The 18,766-nt window shown below is 40.4% G+C and overlaps 1 protein-coding gene across 1 annotated transcript in view; it reads left to right on the top strand.

Annotated features, from left to right (window-relative positions):
- Positions 1-18,766, top strand: part of ERBB4 (erb-b2 receptor tyrosine kinase 4) — a gene marked incomplete at its 5' end in the record, with an annotated part of 657,878 nt that overhangs the window by 618,190 nt on the left and 20,922 nt on the right. The window contains 5 exons of the mRNA XM_082483856.1: positions 6,095-6,250; positions 9,023-9,098; positions 11,038-11,184; positions 13,103-13,200; positions 15,100-15,270. Coding sequence (XP_082339982.1) covers positions 6,095-6,250; positions 9,023-9,098; positions 11,038-11,184; positions 13,103-13,200; positions 15,100-15,270 — 648 coding nt within the window. The remainder of the gene's footprint in view (positions 1-6,094; positions 6,251-9,022; positions 9,099-11,037; positions 11,185-13,102; positions 13,201-15,099; positions 15,271-18,766) is intronic.

The raw sequence follows: 18,766 nt of genomic DNA, 5'->3' as shown, positions 1-18,766 counted from the left end.
GGTAAAATTACACTTTTTCCATGGGGTAAGCAGGGAAAAGATGATCATTTCAAGCTTTCTGTAGTGATTCCTGTTATTAAGCTAGCCTCAAGTTATTAGGATGAAAAGAGGGCAGTCTCCAAGGCTGGAGATTAACGTCCATGAGATTTGAGTTGGAGTTGAAATTTTCTTCCTTCACGTACCTGTTTGATGAATCTGCCATGTGTGCTGGCTTTGGTGGGTGGAAGTTATTATCGAAGAAAGGCAGGCTGCTCTTAATTTCTGGATGGGGTAAGATCAACATTCCCTCTATTTAGGGAGATAATAATGTTTATTATAGAAAACAGCAAAAAAAATGTTTATAGTACATCTGCTGTCTGCTGGTATTGGTCAAGTTCTTGGGGCAGGTGAAGGTCTTTATTCTTATCTTTTTAATTTGAATTGTCTTGCAAAATGATGTCTTGCATCGTGCGAGGACATATGTATGTACTTAAGCTTTAGTTAGTGATTCAGCACACTTCAGTTCATCTCTGGTAATTACCCCAAAAGGACTTTGCATTTAATGACTTACATACTTGCTTAAATTCTGTCTTGAGTAATGAGTACCTTTTTTTTCTGGAAATGCGGTGCAGGCACCTCATGGAAAGAGCTTTCAGAAAAGGCTCATGCAGTTCAAAGAGTTGGACATGCCTTGAACGGCAGCTGCCACCTTTGAAATGAATCCAGAAGCATCCTCAGTGGGGAGGTGGGACTCTGAAAAGTCCAGAAAAGTGAAGGGAATCAAATAACAGTATCTGAAACAGTCTGTGCTTGTAACTCTTACGCGCTGAGCTGTACTAATGGAGGCTGTGCTCAGAAACTGCCCTCAGGATCTGGGAGACAAATGACAGCAGCAGAAAGTAACACTGGCAGTAAAGTAAGAAAACAGCAAATTATGACCATGTCTTAAAGGAAGACGATTTCAGGGGACAAACCCGTAATTTTCCAGAAAAGCATCATTTTCCTTTTTAAAAAAAATTCCTTTATTCTTTTATTTCCACCACCAGCCCACCTTTGATGATACTCCTCTGCAGATGTCTGCACCACTGGAAGCCCTAATATTTTATGAACCTAATTTGATACTTTCTATTATAGTTCAGCACTTAGAAAGATCATATAGCTGTCCCATCTCATTGTCTTCTCTCCTCCCATGGATTTTTTGATAGAAAGTCTCCTTTCCACTGTCCCGCTTCAGTTTGTTGCCAGCACATGTCATTTTCAGGTCTGTCATTTTGATTGTGAAAAGAGCATGAGCATACCTGACTGTACCTGAAACGACCACACCAAATCTGTCTATCCACAGTCCCAGAGACTTCACAAACACTCCATAATAAAATTGGGAAAGACTTTCTTCTTTTATAGCTCTTAATGACTAACTTTTACTCTATTCAACAAGATAATTTTTGTTCTCTGTTATTTCTAGCCAGCTCTGAGAGTAAACTGATTGGTAGAGAGCAGGATTCACCCCAGCTAATAAAACTGCTGATTACATAGAAAACTTATGTACCGTTATTACATAAAAACTATCAAGGCTGAAAAGTGCCAGGCAAGAAATGCTTACTGGAGTTCAGCTCGTAGTGACCATGTACAACTTTCCTGTCCACCTTCCTCTGAACAAAGCCATCTCGGCCTATTCTACCCCTCAGCATTAGCATTGCTGTTAGTTTCCCTGGTGCTGTTGCAAGCTTTGTGTGAAACGTATAAACAGTCAGGCTGGTAATTGTGTAGGCGAGGATAAAAGACCTTTAACACTAATCAAAGTCCTGGCAAAGGCATTTGTGGCTGCTTCTGAAGGAAGAAAGACAATTTTCACAGTTGCATAATCACGCAGGTAGAAGGGATCGAGGCTACAGGCAGTTTTACTGCTATTGTATGCCAAAGTAAAGATCCATATAGCACAGGTTTGTCTTTGTACGTGACTCTGGTACTGGGTGAGGATAAGGGGTGCAGTTGTGAAAAATAAAAGGCTATTCCTCACTCATCCTGAACTTGCAAAGGGAATTCCTCAACTTCTCTGTGTTATAGCTGTTTGCAGTGGTTGTTTGACTTCTTAATAGCATTAGGCACTGATTCAGAGAGTGATTTTATGTTAAGGGATCCAGGCAGTAATTGTATTTTCTAATGACATTCTCTGTCGTGACTGTGATGAGGAAATATCTGTGACGGGTAGGTCATGGCTGATTCTAGTGTTCACGTGAGATGAATCTGGGCTCAGAGATAAAGGGACAACTGATCCTTAATGGCTTATTGTTGAACTTTTTCCTCTCAGTGGTTTCAGCATAAAAGTCCCACCCTGTTGTGGATGTTCTAATACATGTACTGAAGTATGAGGTTTCTTATTATCTGGATATTTTATACTTTGATAATTATTTGGGATCTGCATAGCCCTAATTTGGACAAGTCCTGAAGGGCACTTCATTTCCCCAGCCTCACAGATCACACCGCAAATGGCACGGCATAGCGTCTTTTAGATCAGGCTTTAAAGCATCATTTTTACAAAGAGATCTCTTTTAATTGTCAGGGTCTAGGGTCACTTGTAGTTCTGACTTGTAACTCTCATAAGATGTCCTCTTGGTATTTGATCATGGGCTTTTTGGGTGGTGATGGCACCAGCTGTGTCATACAGAGAGTGTTTTTTAGTTATTGTTCTTCTGGGTCATGTAAAAAGATTAGAGATGCATATAGAGCACTTTTCCTGCCAGTTTCAAAAATGCCTTCACATGATGATTCTTCGCATAGTATATGTTTAGACAGTATTGCTGCAGTGAATACTGTAGGATTCCCATTTTTAGGTTGTTTTCATTCTACTTGTATAATCTCATTTATTGAAAGTATATACATATATATACCTTTTCTCTTATTCTTCCACCATCCACCTTTGGAACTTGTTGATAGGATATCAGGTAAACTGCACATGTTTACACTGGGTATTCCTAAGAGGATTTACATTTCTGCAGGTCGTGGACCTGCAGAGGATTTTGTAGCTGTCAACCCTATATGGGTTGCTTTTAGCTTTGCAGATAACGCAGGTGGGATAAAGCCCTGAGAAGCTCGTTTGACAAAGGTGGAGTAAACTGTTAAGTACAGCGATACACAGACAGCTATTTCTGCCCTCTTTCTGGATAGAAAAGAAAACCAGGTGTGGCATTGATTAGGAGCGGTATTCAGGTTAGTGATTAAACATCTTTCTTGTACATAAGACAGCATGAGGTTAAGTTGAATAAAATATGGTCTTACTAAGATGATATTAAATAATAGCACAAGATTGAAATAAATGGAAATGAATGAGTAGCATAAACAGTGAAACATCCTAAAGTAGCCTACATGTTTAAAAAATGCTTGGAAATTAAATACATAGAGAAGGTAAAATAAGACCAAGGAAGCACAGTTAAGGGTTTGATTCTTTCAATGAAGGATGTTTCTGGACACCTTATCATCCATTCGTGCCATCATTAGCTAAAGAGGGGAGGCTAAAGCCTTGGTACAGGTCATCTGTTCTGATTTTAACAAGACAGAAATTCTATTTCTTCATTTCTGCCAAAAGAAATCTGCAATATCTTCGTATCATTTCAGCGCTGATAGATGCAAGTTAATCCATTAAAAAATATGATTTTATTTGGGCCTAGTGAGTTCTTATACCAACAGAATTCTCTCATCAAATTCTCTGGGTTCTTGTGTCTTTGTCAGATTCTGCCCACCAAGATCGGTTTGCATTGTTGAACCTTCCTGCCCTTCCCCACCGCCCCCACCCCCCTTATTATGAGATATTAAGAATTTTGACCAAATAAGGATATTGGAAGTTATGTCAAATCTATGAAGTTTTAGAAGTTTTTCTGTTCATCCTAAAAAATTGAGATATTTCCTAAGCTAAGTAGAAAGGAAGTGTAAGCAGCACCTTGGCACTTTTTGGTCAGGGAGGAACTCTTTTGCAGTGAAAGATGCAAGATTGAAGAGAGACACTGAACCTCGTAGAAGCTGGAGGAAGAGACTGTGAGCTGCAGGAGAGAAGTATTTGGGGGAAGCATAAGGGCATCTGTCTGTTTGCACATGACACGCACATGGAGCTCTCTCAGTGGCTTTCTGAGGCATGTCTGGACAGGTTGGTTAACACCTACCTGTAGACATCTCATCTGCAAGACCCCCAGGTGAAAGGGAGAGACATGAGACTGGGAGATTGCTGTAGTCCACCTGCTTCCCAGACTACTTGGTATGAGCAATGTTGTTGAAGCGCTTTCTGGTTACTGTTCAGTGTTAGAGATGTGAAAAAGGATTTATATGAATTCCCAATCTGCCTGAATTTTACGGGGCCGCTTCTGTGGTTGTTTTCTCTCTATTACACAGTGTCGTTGCTATAGCCTCTGTTGTCTTTTCCCAGTTGGATTTCTTCAGATGGTAATTCTTGTGCTAATCCATAGTGCCTCTGGTTTCATAGTACGTTTGTTGTGTAACTCACAATTGTTTGACCTATGGGGTTTATTTGTCCTTTTTCTACAGGTTTTAATTTGATGTCAGAAAACATTATGCTTTCAAAGACTTACAGTTCTGATGTTCAACAGCCAAAAGTATTGATTTGCAATTGGCAGGAGGGTGTATTTGCTTCAACTAGCAGTGCTTTTAAAAAATAATTCCATTTGCTTTATGCCAAAGAGTCCCTGTGTCCCCTTTCAGACCACCTTTGTGTTGACTGCAGCAAACGTTACCACATTAAAAATGAAATAGTGTTTATGACAGATGTTCTCCCACATATTTTCAAACCCTTTAGTGGTCTTTACACTGAAATTCTTCACCTAAAAGCCACAACAGTTCAGAGCTCCATTTGATGCTTTCTGTCAAGAAAGGGCTACATTCTGGCACAGTGATCACGAGTGGTGGCTTACCCCATACACATTGTCCTCCTGGTATGTATGGGGATAAGTACGTGTGAGCTTCTTATGCTGTGAAAGGGAATAAAACCTGGCCCATGACACTGAGTAATCTGGTTATTTTAATCACTACCTGTGACTCTCTGAATTATCATCTGCATTATGGAATAATATGATCTCTTCGGTATTCAACAATGTCTTTTAAAAATTACCATATATATTATACGGAGCTAATATATTAAGAGATACCTTAAGGGTAATTATCAAGCATGTAATTTCACCTGTGGGTTCTTATAATGATGGTTAATATCATAAATGCCTTTTAATGAAATTATAGGCCTGTAACCCTACCTGACTATCCTTTGTGTGTCATACAATTAATAAGACCAAGCTTTGGTGTTCATCTCAGTGTCACAAAGCATCATGTAAACTTCCATGAGGTTAGTCTCTCATCAGAGTAAGAATAAGGTTAAGGCCAGGTAGCTTGAGTGTATGTTACCTTATCTTTAAGAGCAGCTGGATGGGCTTGTTAACAAAAGTACTTCTAACAGGACATATGTGCTCATAAAAAAAAAAAAAGGCCATTGATCTAGTGTCTTATTATAATACTACACGGAAATTTTAAGGGAGTGAAAAGGCAAGTGGGTTGCAGCACTTGGAATAAAGAATTGTTTTCCTTCTAATTGACTGAGGGTAATCAAAATTTGTGTCTGACTGAAAAGCATTCGGAGGTGGATAAGAAGCTTCATCTTGAATTCATCTTGAATCACTTGCCTGGAATGTAGAAGAGCTAGAGTTGTTTCCCAGTCTGACCTAATGTCTGTGGGGCTCTGGCTAAGTTCATTATCTTTTATCATCTTCAGATTTAGTGTCTGAAAAATTAGGGGCATAATATTTCTTTTCTTTGTCTTACATTTCCAGGTTTTAAACTTGCTGGAGCAAAGGAGATACCTATGTGGGTTTTGTTGGTTTTTTTTTTCCCTTTGGCAGTTATCATAGAATCTTACAGAATCATTCAAATTGGAAGGAACCTTAAGTCATATAATCCCACCTCCTGCTCAGATCAAGGGCAGTGTTGAACTTCTACCCTTCAGGCCATTTTCTTATTGTGAATACTAATAAGGAACCAGAAATTTTACATGTCACCAGTGAAAAGTAGTTCTAAAAAATCATGTAAGACTCATTAAGATTATTTACTGTTCTTTGTCTTTCAGGGAATGATGTACCTGGAAGAAAGGAGACTTGTCCACCGGGATTTGGCAGCCCGTAATGTCTTGGTGAAGTCACCAAACCATGTGAAGATCACTGACTTTGGATTGGCCAGACTTTTGGAGGGGGATGAGAAGGAGTATAATGCTGACGGAGGGAAGGTGAGTGCTGTACATGTCTGGAAGTAAATATATCACTGTGACAAACCTGAGGTTACTCTTTAGGGCAGTGTATTCCTATGGGACTATTATCTGTGTAAGAAAGTCTATCAGTGACTTAGCAAACTGTGTTGTGACAGCACACATAAAAGCTGCACATTTTTTGCTCACTGAGCTTCTCTAGATGCCAAAATATAATTGAACAGTTTTTACACTCAGAATTAGATTTTGTTCATATGCTTCATTTTGTGTCTTGTTTTGAAGACTTCTGAAGTCAGTTCGATGAATGACAGATGTAGCGCATTTCTGCCGAGCCCCTTTCTCTGGTCAGTGTGGACCTCAATAAGTTGCAGTCCCATTTTCCCAGACAAGTGATTTTCCAGAAACTAAAAGGAAGGCCACAGAACACGTTTGTATTTGTAGCATATGAAAGTTTACATATGCTCAGCAGAGAGCCACCTCTTGTATCACCCTGGAAGAGCCTGCGTATGCTATTTCTTGCATCCAAGTCTCCAATACCATGCTGAATGCCAGGCCACTAAAAAGATAGCTTGAGGATAGTTTTGAAACCAGACATTTTCCCGTATTACTTTTCAACATACCGCACAACATTCACGCTGTGCCTCACCTCATTTCTAATGCCTTCAGATTAATGCATTATAAAATTTAGAAGGCTGCAAGTAAAGGCTGTAAGTACATTCTGCTGCCGGCTGCTCCCTACACATCTTGAAATTCCACATTTCAACCTGTCACAAAATCCCAAGGGATTCTGCCTCTCCTGTCATTCCTTTTCCTGAATGTTCAGTTTGCTTTCTGTCTACTTGCTATCTTTGTTTTTCTGTGCTCGCTTATGTCCTTGTCTGGGACAAGCAGCTGTTGCCAGTGTGTGCATTTCTCCTGGATGGGCTGCTGCTTTATTTGTGTGGCTGCTGCCCTTGGCAGCTGCTGCGTGGATTACATTGGCATTTCAGTCAATGAGGTGAAGAGCTTGAAAGGAGTCACCGGTGCTTTCCCATTTCCGCAGCAAAGAGACCTCCTGGCAGGGAAGGTGGAGTTTTGGCAGTCTTCCCTGATTCCTTCAGTTCTCTAATCCCCTCTTCAGTAACCCCTCTGCATCTTCCCTCCATCAGCCAGTGAATGACAGAAAATGAGCTGGTCCTTGCAAACCAGCTGTTCCCTGGCAGCTGTTAGATGGTGTCTTGGGCTTGTGAGGCCAATCATACTGCTGGGAGTTCTGGAGCAGGATTTACACGTCAGACGTGTCACTTCCCAGTTCCAGAAAAGTGTCCTGTGAAATCCAGCAGACATTTGCAGCTTAAAGTTTTATTGAGAGCGTGCTAAGACAGGTTCAGACTGGCCAAAGGGGAAAACTTTTTTCACCGTGAGGATAATGAAGTAGTTGATCAAGTTGCCCAGGGAGGTGGTACAGTTTCCATCCTTGGATATTTTCGAGTCCAGACTGGATAGGATAAAGCCCTGAGTAACTTGGTGTGATCTCATAGCTGAACCTGCTTTGAGCCTGAGGTTGGACTAGAGACCTCCTGAGGTCCCTTCCAACCTGAGTTATCCCATGCTGAGCAGTGCAGCTTTGCTACTTCAGCAATTGTTCAAGCTTGGAACAACCCAGTCATATTTAATGGGATTGAAAGTGATACACTTCTGAGGAGTTTAGTGGAGGGGGATGAACTGTCTTTGCAAGTGCTAAGCCAACTTTTATTAAAGAGTGCTGTTTTGCCATAACTCTATAGGTTATGTTCATTAGCCAACTTCATGGAAGGTATTTTCATAAGGGTTTGAATGAAGACACATCCTCTGCTTTGACACCCACCATCTGTTCAGATTTTGCGTGCAGTTAACGTATGTCTCTAGTTTATTCTAGCACATCTGCCATAGTTCCAAATTAGAGGCGACCCATACAAGTCCATGCCAGGTAGAAATCTGGTTTTAATGTCTGTCCATTAGAAATTAATGGACTGCGAGACCATGCCTCACAGGCCCAGCTCAGCAATAGGAAACACCGTGAATCTCATTTTGACATGAACTCAAGAGGGCGAACCCTTATGCCAAACCTAGGTGTGTGTTTGCCTACACAGCCTTCTCTGTTAGAAGAGGTGAGCTCACCGCAAGGGTGATTCAGAGCCAAAGGCTAACTTGGGACTTTTGACTTGCTTTCAGGAGCAGTTTTTCTCACTGCAGTAATGGTACAGAGAACTGGCAAGGCTAAGTTCCTAACAAATATTAGGAGTTAGAAATTAGGCACTGTAAATTCTCCCCATTGCCTGTTTACTATGATGATGAGTGGATGGTGAAGTATTATGGACACTGCATTATTAACTAGCCTCATTAGAGAGCAATAGAGATAGCAGTGTCTGGTTTTGTAAACTGTTGAGGCAGAAGAGCTTCTGTATTCCACTTTCTCTGCTGCACTTCAGATTTGGGAGGATTGGATGTAATTTTTGCATTGGTCTCGTCTTTATATGGTGTGATTAAAAAGTGAGTTGTTCCACTACATCTGAATCAGTAAAATTTGGGTGGTATGAGAATTGGTATGAGAAGTTCTGCAGATAACGGAATTTCTCACCTCCATATATTTTGTGAGGCGAAGCCCCATTCTAGAGGGCAAGAACAACTATTTCAGCTGCTGAGGGGTGCTGCTTTTTTTAAGCTTGCAGCTGAAAAAGGAAGCAGGGAGGAATCTGATGTCTACATACAGGTTCTATCTGTATTGTTTTTATATTATATTTCTAAGCTTACATTTCTATTGTCTTTCCCTAGATGCCAATTAAGTGGATGGCTCTGGAGTGCATACACTACAGGAAATTTACCCATCAGAGTGATGTTTGGAGCTATGGTAAATCTTCATGTGATTAGTTTAAAAATTTGCCTCTTGTAAAGCATTAACTATGTTGTGTTACTGCATTAAAGATACCTTCTTTTCTTAGAGGAGTTAATTCCAGTGGGTTTTGCTGCCTTTTTTTTTCTTTTTCTTCTTTTTTTTTTTTTTTTAAAATGTGTAACTCTAAACAGCAATTGTTACTTGTCTCCTGCGTTAACTTCCTTGCTCACTAAAGTACATTATCATGATGTCCCTGCTGGGATGACTGCCGTAAGGTCTGGGCTGGTAGTAGTTTGGCTGATTATTATGACAGAAGAAGGACTCTTTCAGCTCAGCCGCAGATTCATAAAAATACAGCTGCAGGTCATAATTTTCAGCAGTCCTTTGAAAATCTTAACTCTAAAAGCCATGAATGTCAAAAAACATTTTCAGGCTTATGGGACTTTCTGTACCTACAGTCAGATAAAAGGGAATTTGTCATAATACGGAGCAAATACAGCAAGAGAAAGAAGGGAAAAAGATGAGCTCTCCAAGCTAACTGAAACAAGCGTCCATTTAATTTCACAGATAACTTGGGAATTGGTTAGACGGGTCATGAGGACTCCACACACACCAAAAAAAAAAAAAAATTGTATTTGAGAAATGAGATGTTCATTTACTGTTGATAATTCTGTGATCCAGACAAGCTATTGTGCCACATATGCTGAACTGTCTGCCTGTTTATCTAGTGTATCTACTGCTAATAAAATCAGGTGGAATTTTTCAGCAGTATCTAGGGCTATGGACTCCTATTTGCATTTCCTGTTGCCATATAATTTTGAAACAAGGTGTACAATTCTATTCATTACTCACTATCACCTGTGGGTAGCAGCAAAAGACACTGTTTGCTGTGACTGGTTGGCTGCCCTCTTCTATTCGGCTGAGAAAAACATATGAAAGTTAAATCAATCATGTAAAGCTGCTCTTTCTCCTCAAATTTTGTATACCCCATATCACTTCGGAAAAATTATGCCTCCATTTATGAAATTCATATTAAATGCAGGAAGCCCAGAATATCTATAATCAAAAAGGACAAGGCCAAAAACAATTGGCAAGTTATAGTTATTGAACATCAACAAACAGGTGAATGAGGGTGAAATAAATGTGTGTTTTATACATATCATAATTTTGCCCATCACCTTTCACATTAGCGTGACAGCTGGCAAAATATGGTTACTGATCTGTAGACGTGTTTAAAATGACCTTTGCAATAAAAATAAAAGTTAAAGTGGTGTGAGAACAGCATTTTCAATATTTAAGATTTTGTTTGGGGGATGAATTCTGTTACTTATGATATATGATCTTCATTTCCAGCTCTGATGCCAAAACAAATCCTATGGCTATTCAAAAGAGAATCTTGGTTTTGAAGCACAGCACTATCATAACTCAAATCCATAAAGTGATTTAAAGAAAAAAATAATACAAGTGGCTGCTATGAATGACTTGCAAGGCAAAGACAATGACATAATGTTACTCAGTGTTTTACCTTTGCGGGAAATTGATGCTCTAAGTTAGGGAACATCTGCAGTTTTCCCCTTAAAGTAATAGAGTACATCAGCCATTCATTTTCTCTTTTGATACGATAAAAGAGTGCGATGCATTCTTTTGTTATTGAATCCATTTACTTTACCACCATTTATTTGTCTTAGACCTTTCTCTTGTGCCTCAGATCTCTCACGATGTTTCTTACACAATAAAAATGAGGGAAGTTGCTTTTGAAGATTACCACAAAGCGCTGTTACACCATTTTCTGGAGCTTTTTAAATGGCAAACCAGACTTCAGTGTTTTTAGGGGCACTGATAATGAAGAAGAGATTGCAGTCCAGAACTGGGCCAGAATACTGTGCTGTAAGAAATTGTGAAGGAATCTGAGTAGTATGACCTCAAATACTAACACCCTTTTTTTTCTGTCTAGGAGTCACTATCTGGGAGCTTATGACCTTTGGTGGGAAGCCATATGATGGTATCCCAACTCGAGAGATCCCCGACCTCTTGGAGAAGGGGGAGCGGTTGCCCCAACCTCCAATCTGCACTATTGATGTTTATATGGTGATGGTGAAGTGTAAGTAATTGTTGCTTTTAATATCACTATGCTCAGTGCAAGAGAGACTTTATTTTAGAAAATTTGCATCTATATTCTCTGACAGTGATGGCTAATAGGGCAGGCTGCTTCAAAACAAAAGCTTCCCAAGATAGTGTAAATTCCATTTAAATACTGTATGCACGTTTTTTGCAATCGCAAAAGATACGAATTTAGCCATGAAGGGTTGAGTTAGCTCAGCTTCTTATTACTGTCAGATGGTATCTCATATTCTTGCTGTGAAGTCAAAATTATATGATTGTTATTGTAAACCCTTGTCATTTCCATGACAATTGATTTTGATGTTAAAAAAGATAGTATTAAACATAATTATGGTACATGGATACACAGCCAGTGAAGGTTGTGAGGAGAAATGCTGGTTCCAAATATTGAGGAAAGAGAATGTTTTATTGTTAGTAACAAGAATGATGATTGCAATAGTAATAATAAAAAGAAGAATTAAATTAATACAAGAAATGCTACAGAGAGGATAATTTTTTATCGTTCTTAGTCCAGTACAATAATTTATGAATATTTTTACTTTAGGAAAAGAAAACAGTCTGCCTACCCTTTTATCTCCAAGATACCCACACTAGTGACAGTATCCTCCAAGGCTATGCTTCTAATTTAAAAAGAATTAGGAACATCTCTCTGGTATTTCTGGATTAATTTAAGTGAGATTAACACACAGACATCTCATCCATCTTACATAGTCCTTTCCCTTTTGCTTTGTACACTAAAACACCGAAAGAAAGAAAATAAAACTAGAAGAAGTAAATAAGGTATCTTCTGAAAACAGTTGTACTGTGCATGCAGGTATGAAAATTCTCTGAATAGTGCAAGGGGTTCATGTTGGTTGAGTGCAAAAATGTTCCATCTGATAGGATTTCTAATGAGTATAAGGCGAATCTCAGTGGACAAAAGGAAGTCCTAGTAGATGGGACATTTTGGAAGATGGAAAGTTACAGCTAGATGTACAGACTTAGTCCTGTAATGTTTATGTGAAATTCTTTATAAGCTATAGTAGCTTTGTATTTTCTACATCGGTCACTTCTTCGTTTAAACGGCACGCAGGAGACAAGGCCCACTTCGTTTAGCCTCCCTGGCAAATGAGAACATGTTCTTGGGAAGCTGCTGATAGAATCTTCCATTAGAAAAAGCCGACGGTGAGAGAAACTAGTTGCTGGTGGTGACTGCCTATACCACTTGCTTGTTTTGCAGAAAGCCTTAGTAGGAATTGAGAATTGTTGTTCCTAATGAATGTTTCTTGGGGAGCGAAGGACAAAAGAATCACCGTCACTCGATTAAAATAGCATCTAATGCCTTGTGTGAAGTCTGTGTTAATGGTGCAGACACGTGAATGCAGACTTACCTGAAAAGCAGATGCGAGGTCAGTCATCCTATAGATCTGTTGCACAGCTCTTTTTAATCTAAGTCACTGTGGAACGGTAGGTCAGTTAAAGTAAAATTGTATTTAGTAGTAACTTTGTAATAAACCCACTAGACTCGGATGAGATCAGATTCATTATATTACAGGTTAGACACATCCATAATAAAAGACTATCAGACCTGACATCTAAATGAGAGAGACAGACACAGAAAAATGCAAGGCATTGTTTCTGTCTCTATTTTGGAGTTGGGGAACAGGAGCTTAGAGCAAATTAAGAAGAAATCCATGCAGCGTGGAACATCTAGTGTTCTCTGGGAAGACCAGATGTATTCCATTTCAGATGTGTCATAGAGTTCTGGTTTTCCATTCTTCTGGGCTCTTTATTGCATCTTTTCTTTAGGCCACAGCTATCAAGGACATCTTTTCACTTCAAACTTGTGCATTTTTGAAAAACAAATTTCTTCCCTTGGCAATTAACTGTTTTCTTTCTCATCTTTCATCTGTCCCCAGGCTGGATGATTGATGCTGACAGTCGGCCTAAATTCAAGGAACTAGCTGCTGAATTCTCTAGAATGGCTCGAGACCCTCAGAGATACCTAGTAATTCAAGTAAGCAACTTTGTGACATCAGTGGGGGGAAAAAGAATTCTGTCTATCAAACCTGTCTGTTAAGGGGGTTGCCTTTGAATCTCTTAACTTCAAGGCGCTCTTGAACTTAAAGCTGACAGTGACCACAGTACTATACAAGAGTGAAGTAGAATGGCCAGTGTCAGTATCTCAAAAATAAAAAAAAAAATCTGAAATTCACTTCCTAAGCTTGTATGTATGAGCACATATACGAGATCTGGCTTTGCAAGCTGCTCAGTACTTTGAGTTCTCTCATAAAATGTCAGTGAACAGTGGACCTACTTTAGACCAAGTCACAGAAAATGAATCCAACTCTTTGGTAAGGTCCTGAGATGGTCCCAGTGTGTGAGCAGTTCCAATGAAAATGAAAAATCAGAAGCGAGGTGATGTTGAAACACCAGAGACCAAAGCATGGAATTAGTTTGATCCAGGTAATGATACTCTCATGCCATATCTCATGCTATATCTGCTCCACAGCATGAAGTACAGGGCACAGACGCATCCAGCCGGTCCTTAGCTTCACACTGGCATAAGAATGTCTAGCCGAAGAGCTTCCAGAAGTACTATTGCTGCCACTTTAGGTCTGATTGCTGCTGGGTCTAGCGCTAGTCTCAGCATATAGTGTTCCACTTCGCTGTGTAGACGTGCTAGCCTACCTATGGTGTATTATTGCACAGTGTGAGTGTACGCTACTCTCCTTCAGCTTGAGGAGAAGTGAAATATATTTGAAAAGTAAAATACCAGTCAAGAGGATTTGTGGTGCTGAATGTGGAATTTCTCTTGCAGTATTCCCCACTGTGTTAAATTGTAAGTTCAGCTGATACAAGTGATTCTGGAAAAATCAGGCTGATTAAATTACTTTGTTAGATAAGACATGTTCCCCGATTCCAAATACCTCTTCCCTCCCTTTCTCTCCTGTGCCCTTCCCTCCCCTGTTGCATAGTCTGGTGGATATTTCATCCTGTGATACTGCTTCTCCAATGATCCTTGCAGACAATGTAGGCTGTGTGCTTCTGGAGGAGAAACCAGGGTAACTCCGTTGCACTGGTATCTCTGCTGTTACGACTCCCTGTTCCCCCCAGATGCAGTCAAGAATGATGAGCTTGCTGTTGAGCTTTTAAACCAGCCTGTATGCGCCCTGTAGCACAGCCATCATTCTCTGCTGGATTCCACATGCGGCATAATAATTCTTGTGGAGTGGGAGGCCATTCTGTAGCCCTGCAGTTAAGTTTAGCATCATTTCTATGGGCTGCTAGGTGTTTGGGGCATGGGCTGCTTTTTGTGATGCTTTGTGGCACTGAGCAAAGCTCAGCCCTGATTTGCCTCTCCAACTTGTAGATGCTATTTCAATAAAAATACATATCATTGTTGTTGCTTTTGTTGCCTGGTTTGATTTTTATTGCTTTCAGCTCTGTTATATTCTGCAGAACTTTCCATATGGATGAGAGGGAAATTGAGCCTCCAAGTCCCTAAAAATACAAATGAAAATAAAGCAAACACCCAGACACAGCAGTTTCCATGTTATTTCCCCCCCCATGTGAGCCTAAATAGCTGAGATATTTCACAAAATACATCAGGCCTTGACAGAACTTGGGTCAGAAACTGAGCTTGTATGGGAAAAAGAGAGAATAAAGAATAAAAGCTCAATTGCAAGAATGCCAAAAAATGACTTTGCTTGATTTATGTAGTTATTCCCTTTATGTCATCATAGTCCTGGTAAAAAAATGAAAACAAATGATATGGATGTGGTGCTTTAGAACAAACAAAGCAGCATGTGTGGTCCCTGCAGCCTGGCTGCCAGAGCATGAAGAGGCTGAAGTTCCCTGTTGGGAAATTAATCCATCTTCTAACCGTTTTCCTCTCTCAATACAATCTATTTAGGGAGATGATCGTATGAAGCTCCCAAGCCCAAATGACAGCAAGTTCTTCCAAAACCTTCTTGATGAGGAAGATCTGGAAGATATGATGGATGCTGAAGAGTATCTTGTTCCTCAAGCCTTCAACATCCCTCCTCCCATCTACACCTCCAGGACAAGAATTGATTCCAACAGGGTAAGAGCAAACTCTGACAGAAAATACTGGTTATTATAAAAAACACAGGTGGAGATTTAAGTACACTAATCAAACACAGGCCAGAGTTGCCTTGGGAATTACAAGCTCCCATTGTAAGGAGAGTGGCTATAAAAATGTTGTCACTGGGTTCCCTATTCATTGTGCCACAGTGAATTCTAAATTAATAGCTCAGCCTTGAGTGAACAAAGGCTCGACTTGAGCTGCCTGTCCTGAAAGCACAGCTGAGGCTTGTGAAGTCAAGCAATGTTGTTTCTCAGTTGTGTACCGTCCTGGCCAGGGAGTGCATGGCTCTGATTCTCCCACCCCTGCAATCCTGTTGTCTTGACAGGGCTGGCGCTGATATAACTGAGGGCAGCTGGATTATACAGATAGTGCTGCTTTTGTGTCCTGAGCCAGATTTCAGACCCAGCCCCTTTTCCTGTTTGTATGTGATGCTCTCATGGCCCTCCTTCACAAGAATGTGTTTTTGCTGAGTACATCACAGATTTTAGCATGTTGATCTTTGTCACATCCCTGTCAGGGAAGGAGGAGCTGAGGCACAGAGAGTGTTCCGGTGCAATTCAGCTCACACAAACCTAACCATCAAAATGATAGGGACATAATCTAAGCTTTTCATCTAGATTTCATTTTGCATCATTGGAGAAGGGTGAGTGCGTCCAGTAAGTGATTATTGCTGCCTGCTCTGGACATTTGCAGTGGGATAAGTCACTTTCTGGAGGTGTCTTTCTCATCGACTACTGGGAGCTCCAGAGCAGTCTCAGACCTGGGGTGTAAGCTCTGATGAATTGGATCTTGTCCTAAATGCCCTAGCCTCAGTGCCACAGGAGTCCTGCTGCAGGTGGGGACCTGAGTTCAGAATTTCCAGAATTTCTTTTCACTCCTGAGCTGCCTGCCCACAGCTCTGACCTCTGCTTGTACCTGCACTTGGCTCCATCCTTTTAACAGATTAGGTGCCACCCCTTCTCACAAAAATAAGAGATGGTGAAATGCATTACTAATGTGAGGGCATTCACACAATCATCAGATGTACTTCATAATTAGAGGATTGTTTGTTTGCTTTCTCTCCATGCTCCTTTTAGTGGAAAGTCACATTTTAAATACTAAGTGGAGTCTTATTGAAAAGTTGGTATTTATTCCTCACGGTTTAGAAACCTTGTGGACATTTGTCCTTAGCCAAGGTAGTTCCAAACTCATACCCTGGTCTGAACTGATTACACTGTGTGAGGCGGGGAAGAGGTAAGTGAAGGAGCTCGGAGGGTATAAACTGGGTCAGTGTTCATGCTCTGACCATGCACTACATGAAGTTTTTTCACCTCTTCTGAGTAAAGCAGTGCTTTTCTGCAATAAGGAAGACAAAATCTGATCTTAAATAATATCCAGTCCATTCATAAGAAAATTTAAAGGCAAGGAGACCAGAGAGTTCTTTGGAAGAGGCTGGGTTATAGTCCTGCTGGCAAAGCTGGATTCACGTGGCGTTTCTCCTGCATCACTGGAAGGCAGTGAAGGGGAGATGATGCATGCAGGGATGATACATGATTTAGCAATAAGCAAGAAACTTCCTCTTTATGGCAACAAGAGTTAATTTTTAGTATTGATGCTGATGTGAAATAAGTCAGTTTTACTCCTAGCTCTCTTGGGAGAGGTTCTGTTTCCTTTGCTGCCAACTTCTGAGAAAAGAAGGAAATGACAATAGTTACCTTTGAAAGGTGCTCACTGGCACACTGTTGTAAATTGCTGTAGCTTAGTTTTACACAGTGGAGTACTACTATTTACACCAACACAGGGCTGAGAGAGCAGAGTCAGACCCATAAGGTATCCTAGATTCATCTCGTTCCCATATTTGCTGGAGACAGTGGGGCACGTTTAAAGGAGAAAGGATTATTAGGAAGATGTAGTTGCCTTTTCAACAGTTCCTTTTGCCCTCTGTCTTTAGTGTCAGCTGAGCAGCGGAGTCCACTAGAGCTTAGGGAATAAATTCCAAAAAAAAAATCCTAGAGTAAATATTCTGAAAGTTATTTAAAATGTGCTGTTTGGGCAGCCAGTATGCTCACTGGGATATTCATGGAGAGCAAACACGGGCACTTATCATTATTATTATTATTATTGTATGAAAATTCAAGTAACTTTCTCACAGCCTTTGCCCAACTTTAAACCATGCTGTTGCAGCTGCTTACACACGTGTGATCCCCTTGAAGTCAGCAGAGCTGCAGAAAGAGACCCCGTGCCTTTATTTTTGCCACACAGAGGCTCCATCACATTCTTGATGTGATGTCTCCTCTCCGCAGCTCACAATTTCCCATCTTGGCTTGAGACTGTGATCTTGTACCAGTCACTGGGAGCTTTGCTTTGCAATTCAATTTAATGACAGTAGTGAGACTGTATCCTTCTTTCAGTAACTCCTACTGCTGGGAATTTTTCTCTGGCATCATACAACACTTAAACAAATCTGGAATTACCCTTTGCCAAAAGTTTTCAGATTCTGAGCCAAGTTTCCTGAGCCATCTAACCCCAGAGAGGGCAGCTGGGGGACAGAAAGCTTGCACCCAGTTCTGTATTTTTGCACCCCTTCCATCTTTATAGTGTTTTTCTATATTGTAAGAACCTCTTTATGGAGGGGTCATTTTTAAGGCCAAAAGAAGAGACGGGCAAAGACTTTGCTATTGAACAACCAGCTGATTTATAGTAGCACTTGCTGATATGATTGAAGACTTATTCCTGTCCTGTAACAGGATTACTAGTAGAATTTTGACACTTATCCAGTGTCTCAGATTAGCTTCAGATTCAGCTTTGTTTGCTAACAATTTCGCATCTCCTAAATGTACTGCTAGTACTGCCGTATAGGTGGGTACATCTAGATTGCAGGAAGGCCACAGCACCATGTTGCTGGAGGGGCTTGGGCCCATGTTGAAAGCCCCATAGCATCTTAGCATTCCTGTTTTCCTTTCCAGAGTTTTTTTCTGGATGTAGTACATTTGTTTCCTCTCTGTGCAGAAGGCTACATACTTGTCTGTTGTTTTTCTGAAGCGCTCAGGTTCTTGGTACATTAACTATTCTTCCAGTGAAGATCCGTGTTGATTTAAAACAAAATACACAATAGCTCCTTTAAGGTAATAGTGCATCTGCTGTGCATAGTTCAGTGCAGATGGATGTCAGCTATGAGAATCACACAGAATTGAAATGCTGTCAGAGCTCTCTATCTGCAGTTGTCTGATCCTGTCTTTGTTTCCTTTGGATAGTTTGTGATTTATGCTTCTTTGGTGTAGTGAATATTAACGCTACACAAACTCATTGCAGTGCTGCTACAGCCATAGATGCCAAATGAATTGATACAGCTTAGGTAGCTTGTGTTCACTGTGTCTGGCAAATTACATTTTACAGGGAGATTGCCAGGCAATTTGGTGAAGTAAACCACACAGACAAGACGTACATGATCTTCATGTCATTCTCGGAGGTCAGAAGCATGAAAGACCCTGTA

The sequence above is a fragment of the Vanellus vanellus genome, assembly GCF_965231255.1.
Source record: "Vanellus vanellus genome assembly, chromosome: 5".
Classification (NCBI taxonomy): Eukaryota; Metazoa; Chordata; class Aves; order Charadriiformes; family Charadriidae; genus Vanellus; species Vanellus vanellus.
Note: the sequence above shows the minus strand (reverse complement) of the source record. Positions and strands in the feature narration are given on the sequence as shown.